The 11,674-nt window shown below is 36.8% G+C and overlaps 1 protein-coding gene across 1 annotated transcript in view; it reads right to left on the bottom strand.

The window, feature by feature from the left end:
* Positions 1-7,085: 7,085 nt before the first annotated feature.
* STT3B (STT3 oligosaccharyltransferase complex catalytic subunit B) overlaps positions 7,086-11,674 on the bottom strand; it is a 67,227-nt gene continuing 62,638 nt past the window's right edge. Inside the window, exons 14-16 of the mRNA XM_087712898.1 lie at positions 10,979-11,092; positions 9,654-9,866; positions 7,086-8,574 (exon numbers count right to left, since the gene is read on the bottom strand). Of these exons, the coding sequence (XP_087569024.1) occupies positions 8,494-8,574; positions 9,654-9,866; positions 10,979-11,092 (408 nt within the window). The 3' untranslated portion in view covers positions 7,086-8,493. The remainder of the gene's footprint in view (positions 8,575-9,653; positions 9,867-10,978; positions 11,093-11,674) is intronic.

Genomic DNA, 11,674 nt, shown 5'->3' with positions numbered 1-11,674 from the left:
TTTTCCCTTTCTTTTCTTTTCTCCCTCCCTTCCTTCTCTACTTCCTTCCTTCCTCGTCTCTGTCCCCTTCTTCCTTCCCTTATCTCTTCCCTACTCCTACCCTTTTTCTTCTCCTTCCTCCCTTCTCTCTCTCTTCCTCCCTCTTCTTCTTTTTCTCTCCCTTCTGCCCACCTTCCCTTACCTCTTTCTCCTCCACACTTCTTCTTCCTCTCCTACTTTCTCTCCTTCTCTTCCTCTCTCTTCTACCCTCCACTCCTTTCCTTTCCTTTGTCCCTCCATTCTCTACTTCCTTCCTCCCCTCCTTTCCTTCCTTCTTCCCTATCTTTCTTTTTCTATTGTTATAGGTGTCTCTTTCAGATCCCAGTTCATGTTTTCTTGGAGATGGTATTTCCACACACCCAACTTTGTTTCATATCCTTTCCTTTTTTCTTTAGGATTCTACAGTCTATTTTCCAGTTATCATCCTGATTTGAATTCACAAATCTTGGCCCCCTTGTTTTACTCATAATTATTATTTTTGAGTGTTATTCTATTTTTTCATTTTATTCCTTTGCTCCATCCAACTATACCAATTATCCCATATCCGATAAAATTCTGATTTTTCTTTTCCCTGTATTTCTTTCGTTAATTTATCCATTTCGGCACAGTCCATAATTTTTCTTATTATTTCATCTTCATTTGGGGTTAGTTTATTTTTCCACTTCTGGGCAAAAGCGATCCTTGCTGCTGTAAGTATATGTAATATTAGATACTGTATTTCTTTTTTGTATTTTGTTGGTATAATTCCTAATAGAAAGAGTTCAGGTTTCCAATCTAACTTAACCTTTGTTATTTCTTCCAACCAATTTTTGATCCTTTTCCAACTAAGTCTTTTTTCAATGTCTCTACATCATGTTGGATGGCAATTAATTGTTCGAATATTGCGTTTGCGTTGTGAGAAGGCATTGCTTTGCCATAAAGCAATGCCTTCTGTAGAATTTTCCCAAGGTAAATTCTCCGTACTCGGAATTATCTGGTTGTTGGTTGCCTTTTTAGCCTTTAACTCAGTCTCCAAATAGAAAGTTGTTGGACTAGTTGTTTGTGAGAAAAGCTGGCTTTCAGATCGTCCCCCCCCCCCCGCCAGATTGAGAAAGTCTAGTAAATGCTGTTTTGCCACATCTTTTTGCAAGTCCCGTTCTAATCTCTCCAGATTGTTGGAAATGGTGTGTGGAGGTTAGTTTTACTTACAGATCTCTTGCCAACAAAGTGCTCCTCAATCCTTGGTTGTTTTGCTGTTTTCACTGGAGGGAGATCCCCGGCTGGTGCTATGGCGGTTCTTTCTTTTTCCTGTGCTTTTTAAATTCTCGGCAGCAGCAAAGGTTTTTGTTTGTATTATGTTCTATGCTGTTATCGCCACCAAAAAATATTAATTAAATAAAAAAGGATCCAATGGGAATACTAAAAATTGATAAAATAAAACTGGGAGACACTACTGCAAATATGCTCCAGCTGCACCGGCTGCAGCTCCGCCCTCCGCACATCTTGTTTGCATCCTCAACATTCTTGTTGGTCAGTAAGCATATGATTGGAATTGATTCAATTTAAAATGTGCAGAAATTTAAATTACCTTTTAAATTACCATTACCATTAATCCCTTAATGGTATAGGTACAGGTTACCTGACAAACTGCCTTGCCCTACTAGGACAAGCCAATCCTACTCATGCCAGTAGAGAGGCCCTACTTCAGATTTCATCTGTTAAAATACTCCAACTATCAAGATCCAGAAAAAGAGCCTTCTCTGTGGCAGCACTCGCTTTGGAACATTTTAGCCTCTAGGTAAGATCTGTTCACTTCCTATCGTCTCATAAGTGCCTGAAGACCTGGCTCTGCTGTTGGTCTGACCAAATGCGGGATTCCACACTAGAGATGAGGTGGCTGTTAAAATGATGACAGATACCTCCCCACCTTGGCCTCTGCTCTCCATCCATCCATCTTTTTGGCTATAAACATAACCTAACTAAGCCTATGAAGCTAAAAGCTGTGACCCACACAGAAATGATTAACATATTTTTCAGACTCTAAGATGCACCTAGATTTAGAGGACGAAAACTAGAAAAAAAAGTTTTTGGCCTCTGCATGTTGCATTTTCACCCTTCCCAACCCCCAAAAGCACTTTGCAGGCCAAAATCAGGCCATTTTTAGCCTCCCGAATCCTTCGTGCATCCTGTTTTTGCCAAATATGCACTTATTTTTAGCCTGCAGTATGCTGCTGAGGGCAAAAATACGATGCATGGAAGGTTAGGGAGCCCAAAAGCAGGCCAATTTTTGGCAAGAACAGGCCCTGCGGAGCACTGCAAAGTGCTTCTGGGGACCGGCGAAGGCAAAAATGGGATGCACGGAGGTTTCAGGAGGCCAAAAACAGGCCCAATTTTGGCAAAAACAGGCCATACAGAGCACTGTAGAGTGCTTTTGGGGGCTGGGGAGAGTGAAAATGGGGTTCATGGAGGGTTTGGGAAGCCAAAAACATGCAGAGCACTGCAGAGTGCTTCTGGGGGCCAGGGAGGGTGAAAACACGTGGAAGGTTCAGGAGCCTAAAAATGGACCCATTTTTGGCAAAAACAGGCAGTGCAGAGCACTGCATAGTGCTTCTGGAGGCTAGGGAGGGCAAAATGCGCAGGTTTGGGAGGCCCAAAACAGGCCCATATTCAGTCTATAAGACACATTGAAATTTTCACCCACTTTTGGGGGGGGGTGGATAGTGTGTCTTATACTCCAAAAATATGGTAATTTATTTGGCCCTGGAGATTTCAGAGGCCATAGTCCTGGGCCTGGCATGGTGGAAAAATAGATCCCATCTGTCAATTGGGATAGAAACAAATGGCAGATGCAAAGGAAAATAGCCAACTCGTAAGAGTTAGGGAAAGTGCTAAGAAGCTGCCATGTGCCTGCAGATAAGCGAAAGCGGAATCTGACAATAAACTAGAGGGAAGTGGTATCTTAGAACCGCTGATTCCTAAAGAATATCATAATCTGGCCAAGGTCATTGGCGAGAAGGAATCCAACACTTCCACCTCACCCCATCGATTGTGATTGAGTTTGTGCCTGGGGGTAAACTGTATTTGAAGACAGCTAGGGAGATGAAAGATCTCCACATTCATAGATAAACCTGGGACTTCATTCAACTGGCTAAATTGTGGTGGCAACCCATTTTTCAAAGAAAATAGGTCCCCTAGGCTGTGCATAAACTATAGTATCCACTCCACCTGTGCCCCGGCTAAGCTCTTGGTATAGCACATTTACCAAGCATTTAGCATGGCATTTTAAAACACAAATTCAGATTGTGTGGTGCAATTCACTTCAAAATTTTGGCACAAATTCCAGAAGTTAGACTCTTCCCAGGTAGAAGCTCTGCCCATCATCTTCAGACAAATGGTGCTTGAACGTACAAATGCAGTCTTAGAACAGTATCTTCGATGCTATGTGACTTATCACCAAAACAATTGGGCTGAGTTCTTGCCTTTTGTTGAGATGGCCTAAATAACTCCGTGCACAGTAGTATCGTTTTTACTCCCTATAGAGTGGCCACTGGTGCAGAATTTGTACCAAGAGTGTCCTTCATCAACTTTATTGGCTGAGTACTCTGAAAGCCATCTGGCCGGTAGTGCGCAAAGCATTAGAAGTAGCAAGAGAAGCACAAGAAGCAGGCTCATGAGAACACCTCAGAGTGTGTTTAGGTGATGACGTATACCTGTCCATGAAGTTCTTGCAGTTGGGCCAACCCTGTAAGAAGTTGAGCTCCAGGTAAATAGGGCCTTTCGTTATCATCCAGATCAAAAATCCAGTGATGGTGGAATTAAAGTTATGCAAAAACTTTAGGCGTATTTACCCAGTGTTTCATTGTAGTTTGCTAAAGCCCTTCCTTAGCTCCCTGCCAAAGCTGGTCATTAAGCTGCTCACCCCCCCTCCCAATAGACAGAGTAAAGCACTTCAAGGTCAAGATCCTTGACTCTATACTACAAAGGGAAGTTGCAGTATTTAATCTTATGGAAGAGGTTTCCCTTGGCAGAGGCAGAGTGGGTGACAGCGAGGAATGTCTATGCCCCTAGGCTTATTCAGAGGTTCCACACCAGGTACCCAGACCGATCGCAATACTGTATTTGTGTGAAAAGAACATAGTGTAGAAATAATGTGTCTCTTTGTAGGTTTAATCATCTATCTGGAGTCAGCATGTCATGGTTGATTCATTACACAGCACTGCTGACCACCAGACAACAATAAGGGGAAGGCATTGGAATATAAGGTGTGGGCAGGAAATCTGGAATGCAAGTGTGCCCCCTAGAAGACTGGGGCAAGCCCACATCCCAAGGTCATCAGCTGGGAATGTCAGAGGCAGACAGGTCGCTTCCAAAATAAAGCAAGTGCAACTAATTGGTGAATACTTGACAATGGGAGGTACGAGGAAGTTTTCCTGTGCTGTTTGTGTATGAAAATGTCAGAGCTGGCTTTTCTATTTCTGTATCCATATTGCTTTTCAGTAAATTTACACCCTTGGAGAAAAATGTCCCAGGAATTTCTTTTGCTGTTTAATGTAGTGAGATGGTTGACAGCACCACAAAGATGACTTTGGGGGAAACTAAGTAGAAATGACAATTATATTAACAAAATCAGGCTTTAAACCCTGGAAACAGCAAGCATGAGAAAGAAGCTCAGACTGACACTATCCATCAGAATTTAAGGAGAGAAATAAAAACTTAGTGATGGATTTAAATTTCTGTTGTGTATACCAGGCCCATTTTGACCCCCTGAACCATCTGCGTGTCACGTTTTCATACTCCCCGGTCCCCAGAAGCATTCTGCAGTGCTCCACATGTCCCATTTTACCAAAACCAGGCCTGTTTTTTACCTCCTGAACCATCTGCGTGTCGCATTTTCACCCTTCCAGAAGCACTCTGCAGTGCTCCAAACATCCAATTTCTTTGCCAAAAATGGGCCTGTTTTTGGTCTGCAAAGTGCTTCTGGGGGCCAGGGAAGGGAAAATGGGATGCATGGAGGTCAAAAACTTTTTTATTGTTTTCCTCCTCTAAATCTAGGTGCATCTTATAATCTGAAAAATATGGTAATTGGTATCTATCAATCTCAAATGATTTATAAAATCATCTCTAAAACTCTACAATGCCACTGATTGAAAGTTAGATACAGGTTATTGAAATATGAGATAACGAAGAACCTTTCTAAAGCTGACTTTTCTGTTTAAAAAAATCACTCCAAAACCATAATATAATAAATGAAATAAGGCAGAAAGAATTCCAGAACAAAACACAGAGATCTGCAAGATTCTCTAACCTTACTTAAGTAATGATCCCGCCATCAGAAAAACATTAGGTAAAAATGGAAGTTATAGGAAAGAATGAAATGGAAGCTATTGGTTTCTAAAAGCAACATTGATGCTTGTCTCATGTTTGTCAAAAAGCTAGATTTTTGGAAAAATATATTTAAGAACAGATGAATTGAAAATGGAATATTTCAAACTATATGGTTGCTATGTCTGGCAGACATTAAACACACTTTGAATTCTAAAATAAGAGTATAGGAATTATTGTCAAGCAAGAAAGTAGCGTGAGATAGTCTAGGAATGCTTTGCAAGTCATTCAAAATCTGAATGATTTGCCATCACTGAAAGAAGAATGAATTCTACTTTATATTAGAGAATTTTAATCCATCCATCAACTAAAACAGGAGCACAAGCAGATTGTGCAGGAGGACAATGATTTCTAATATACAATCAAGTTTAGAAGAAAAAAGTTGGAGAATAAAATCAGTATTTTGGAATAGCTATTATTATCTCATCCCAGAAATATTGTGGCATGCCCTGAAACAAGTTTTGCTAGAAAACCCTTTGCTTTGCTGAAGCAGTTTATTATGGACAAATGGGCCAGAAATCCCATATACAACATGAGGGAGTGGTTAACTACTGCAGGAAGCATTTCTTTATTTAGTTACAGTTACTACAGCTAACACTGACACAGTTACAATAATCTAAGAGTCAATAATTTTTCACATTGGCACATCACATGCCAGATGATTTGGTTCAACAAATCAATGAGACAAGCAAAAAAACTGGAGATTGGTTCAAATTCTTATGTATCAGCAAGGGACCTGTATAAAATTCCAAAGATATTCAGTGGTGAAGATAGAATTCATAAGATCTGGAAGGAAGTAAATACTTTTTGACAACTGAGACTATATGGCATATCCCAGCACATTTTCATGTACAGTGCTGTTGGCACATCTCTTAAAATCAAAATCAAAATGTGCCTTTCTCATCAGAAAAAGATTAGCCCAAGCAAATATTTATGGACTAATTAAGAAAAGTTAGAAATAGAACAAAACTGAACAAGAACAGCTGGAAAAATAGTGGTCCCATTATTTTTAACCTATTATGTTGACTTATTAAAATCCTAACCTAAAAGTAGCAGAAAAAAAGGGAAAAACAAACATGAAAGATTGTAGAATATTTCAGCAACTGTTGAAAAATTTGAGTATTAATTTGTTTTATTCACTTTTTAAATATACTCCGGTACTTCTTTTAATAGATGAGTGAGTAAAATAGTTAAAATCAGTAATTCAGCCTGATATTGCCCAATGAATTCTGAACTCAGATTAAACATCTAAAAAATACCACAAGGGATCTTGAGGCATATTATACTGAGTAGGTAACCAGAACACTTCATTAGAGTTTTTAAATACAATACAGATAAGATAGAAGAAATCTAGTGTATATCAGTGTATCCTTTATAGGATAAAGGATAAAATTCATTAATATTAAAAGCAGATTGTAAATAGTGTAAAACATGTTCCAGTTTGTCCCAAATTATTAAATTTGTATCTAATTATAGTGTAGCATTAGCATCCTAAATTAGCTTATGTTTATGGAAGAAATTATAACAAGAGAAAATGTGTAAGCAAGTCATAATCCAACTGACAATTCTCAATGTAGAAAGGACAATATTTGCCAGAAATAGTTTTGAATGAATGGTGGTTCAGGTCCTTAACACAGCAACCTTTTGAAGCCACAAGGTAGTAAATAAAAAATAGCAGCCAGCCATTTAACACAAAAAACTTGATTTAACTTTATTTATCCCTATAGTCAACAATGGGTTTGCATTGAGTTGTAAAGCAACAAAATAATATAATCTCAGTGACAAAGGGTCAGAAATCCAGATTTTGTGAAAATGTTACTACTGCATTATTGATTATAATCTCTTTAATCCAAAAGGAAAAAAAAAATTATACATTTGTAATGTCAGCAGTAACTTTCTCACTGATCAAATGATATTTTTGGGAAGGTACATACTATTCTGCTTTACACCAACAAAGATGGCATAAGCTTTTTTATTTTATCAAAATTATATCCTGTGGCTGTCAATCAATCCTATCCCATATACATTTTTAATAAAATAACAAATAATGTTCAAGTTTGTATAGTTGGAAATTGAACATGTTCAGTCTCCATTTATGATTTAGTGCACTTGATAAAATCTTTTTCATAAACTATAAAAGATAGCGCATATGCAAAGCAGAAGTTCCATGAACTGAAGCACTAAATAAAAATATGGAGAAAAACAGTTATTTCCAGAAACCCAACCCCACGAAAAAGACAGGTAAGCAGGCAGACTTATAAACCTTTTGCCTGTAAATAGATGCAGGAAACAAGTTTGGATACTTGTCAATTTTTCTCCTATTAGGCCAAAGTATTGTATAATATAAACTTCTGGTTAAACAAGGAGGTTTTGAGAACACCAGATGCTGTGGTGCTCAATAGCATTCATTACTGTCGTGTCAGATATAAGGTTCAAATGTAGCCCTTGTATTTATCTTTTCTATGAAAGATCTACCACATACCCTTGAAGGGAAGCAAGACCACGTCTTCTCAAAATAAACAGCCTCATCCAAGCACATAATCTGTGCCATGATTAGTGAATTTGCAGTTAGATATATAGTCATGAACACAACATACTGCGACAATGACCATTGTCTCATAAAATAAATATCTCAAAGCTGTTCTATTGGCTGAAATGTCAAAATACCCACACTGTTGCAAGCATCACAATTAGGATAGCCAATTCACATTTTATCATTCCAGTTGAGATATTGCTGTTCAACAGAAGATTAAAAAAACTGACAAGTATGCATGTGCCAAGGACCGAATTAAAGGGCTCTTTGGTGCAATCGGTTTAAATTCAATTAATATGAAGGATAATATGTACCCATTATTTAAAAATCTGCTGTTAAGACCTGGACAGCAGTCCTGTCTTGCTCCACAATACAAATCTAAAACAGCTGTTCTCAATAAGCCAAAATTTAAGTCAGACATTGCCTGAAAGTTTTGTACAATAATCTGGACCAAAGATGGTTCTGTACCCTCATGTTGCTGTGAAACATGACTTGAGCTAAAGGCAAAGACTGGTTATCTCAAGGACAACTGCTTCAATATTAGCAATCAGTACATGTTTTTAAACTGTTTTCCTGTTGGGTCTCTTGCCTTTCTTTAAAATTAGTTTATTCTTAATGTAGCCACGCTTCCTTTTGGCAGTCTAAAAAGAAAAACAGAATAGTGTATTAGTTATTTATAATGCTCTAGTGACAATGCTCATGTTTTTGTATTCCTCAAGAATCCTTAATTATTATGTTTTAAGTCAAGGTTAGAAAGGTAAGAAGTAGCATATGCAGTTACTTTGGGATGTGATCTTTCCAGTTCTGACATGTAGCATGTTCCCCAAATCTATCACCATAAATTTGTGTTATTCTATGTGTGTTGTCCTTTAGTCATTGTTGCTGTTTTCAGTGAAACCCAAGCGTTTAGATTTCAGACTACACTTATTTGCAGCAAATACTATCAATTAATTTGAATGAGTTATTTAGCGTATTTCCCTGTAGCAAGGAAAAATATTTGATGCTGTTTGCTTTCTGCTAATGCCATTGTAATTTTTAGTGTTTAGAAGTATTATTCCAAAAACTGCAGTAATAAAATTCTGATTTCTTTAAAAGAGTTGTGGTATATATATATGTATATGTGTCTGTGTATACACACACACACACAAACTCAGAATTGCTGCTTGAATATTTATAGTAATTACTTTCTTATAAAAAAAATCAGGTAAAACTTTTCTGTTTGAAGAGAATTTTATTTTCATTCCTGAAGACTTGATTGTCCAATAGACTAGATGACCACACAATGGTGAAAAAATGTATTCAAATGAAATGATTTTAAAACAGGAAAAAAGCCAGACACTTGAGCTGTCAACAAGTTCAGGTTTAATTATTTTACAAAATAAGTCATTCTGAAATGTCTTAAGCATCATTTTTCAGAAAGACATTTTCACATTTATTAAGTGAACCAACAGAATAACTGGAATACTATTAATGTATTTTAGATAAGTCAATTTTATTACACTTCGCTGGGATTTTTGGGGCACAGTCTGCCTATGAGCACAAATGATAAATATAATCCTACATGCTTTATTAATCAAATGTTAACCATTATTATTCTGGCTGTTCTTTTATTAGAAACAAAAGTGTCCATTTATGTGGCTAATAGAAAGACCTAAAAGCATATCTGGTAAAACTAGCATAGTATTAAAAATTTCCTTTGAAAATTTCACTAAGAACCCACCTTTTTTGACAAATACTTCTGTTTTGGTAAAACGTTGGTTAACCTAGGCTTATGGTCCAGTGTTTCTCTGTTGTCTAACTTTTTCACTTTATATATTCTAACAAGCCAGTGCTCTGAAGTAAAGGCTTCTTCCAAATGTTTAAACTTAATGTCCTTGTTGCCAATTTCAGCATTGCGGGTTCGATCAAATCCTGGGGGAGTCCGAAAATCCAACTACAAAATTAATGCAATTCATTAGTTTGCAGGTATATTAAATTCTAGACAAACTATGAAGGTATAGACATTATCTTGAAAACATGGGTAACAGATTTGAAAATGTTATTTATAATTTGAAACAAATCATGATGAAAGAGGCCTTACTTTTACTCCACACAGTGTAGAAGTCCAGCATTAAACTATATAAATTAAATGTGAAATAAGCAAGCAGTTTCAGTACAGAAAAGAACAAAATATCAAGAATTTCAACAGAATCCCTCCCCTCTTAGAACGATCTTGATTTTCTATTTCAAATTTGGCCAAAAAACATCATAAACTAATAATCATAATATCATGCATTGCCACTAAGAATGCTTTTGAAATCAAGAAGAATGTTTTTGAAATAAAATTAAATGCTGTCCCTTTAAAAGATTCCAATGAGAGTTAAATGCCATTAGACTACCTTTTAACTAGAATCTATTTGCTATATCTTAGTTGACAAGGAAATATAAAGGCACAGTAGAATTTTGAAACTAATCTAACCTCAAATTTTGAGAGGTAAAAACCAAACTTTGAATTGCGTTCAATAACAAAATGGTAACTAGTACAGTTGGTAAAGGATATTTTGGTAGAGGTAAAGGATATGTTTGGTAAAAAAAAATATTGTGTCCCTGCTTGCTTATCCATTATTACAAGAAATAATTTCCTTTCTTTTCCTTTTTAGAATTAAAAAGAACTACCTCACTTTTATCATATTATAAGAAAGGCTTAATTCGTACCCTCACCACCGTCCAGACCTTCCGCACAGCCCTTAAGACCTGGCTAGCCCGTCAGGCCTGGGGACAAAGATAATTGCCCCCACCCGAATGATGAATGAATGTTGCTTACTATTTTACTTCTATGTATTGTTTGTGTCTATTGTCTGTATAACCCCCCCCCCCCCTCATTTTATGTAAGCCGCCCTGAGTCCCCTCAGGGAAAAGGGCGGCCTATAAGTATTAATAAATACTCAAATACTTAATAATGATGATTTTATCACAATAACTGTCAAATGTATTGTCAGGGATACACATAGAAATACAAAGAAGCATTACTACTATTAAGATGCACCAAAACACCTTAGGACTAACCTGCATTTCTCCAAATCTGTAATAAGACATTTTATACATAAGACAGTTCAGTAAGGTTGGAGATCCTGCTTTATCAACTCTAAACTCTCCTTGCGGAGTGAAATAGTCACTTTCCTTTAAGAAAAAGAAGGAAATGAAGAAGTCAGAATAGAAAAACAAGATAAAACAGAATTAAAAATACAATAATCAGTTATTGTAAACAAATAATTCCTAAAAATCCAGAGTAATTCAGAGTAGTTCTAATTTTTTTTCATAGAGATTGTATTTTTATTCTAAGAAGCATACAATGGTGAGGAATATAGAAGTAGTTTTTCCACTTAAAACCATAATGGAGCTATCCACCACAGTCCTAAGTCATGGCAATCATAAATTTAATCACTCATGTGACCAACTTGATTTTATGACTTTTTCCCCGTTAGTCATTAAATGAATGCAATGGTTGTTAAAAGAACCAATTGTTCGTTATGAACCAAAAACCAGAAGTAAATACCAATTTTTGGTAAAGATATCATAAGACATGATCATATTGCTCCTTGGACACTGCAAAGGACCATAAATGTGGCTGCTTGCTGAGCATCCAACATGTGGTCACATAAATACCCCCAGAGAAGTCTGTTGCAACTTTGAAAATTTGCTAAAATGGATTGACTATATAAAAAATAAATATGGGACCAAGAAATTCCAGTTAGCCTATGC

Source organism: Thamnophis sirtalis, unplaced genomic scaffold, assembly GCF_051295495.1.
Source record: "Thamnophis sirtalis isolate CommonGarterSnake01/CBP01778 unplaced genomic scaffold, rThaSir2_p1.2 scaffold_4, whole genome shotgun sequence".
In the NCBI taxonomy this organism is placed as follows: domain Eukaryota; kingdom Metazoa; phylum Chordata; class Lepidosauria; order Squamata; family Natricidae; genus Thamnophis; species Thamnophis sirtalis.
This window is presented reverse-complemented; position numbering and strand designations above follow the sequence as displayed.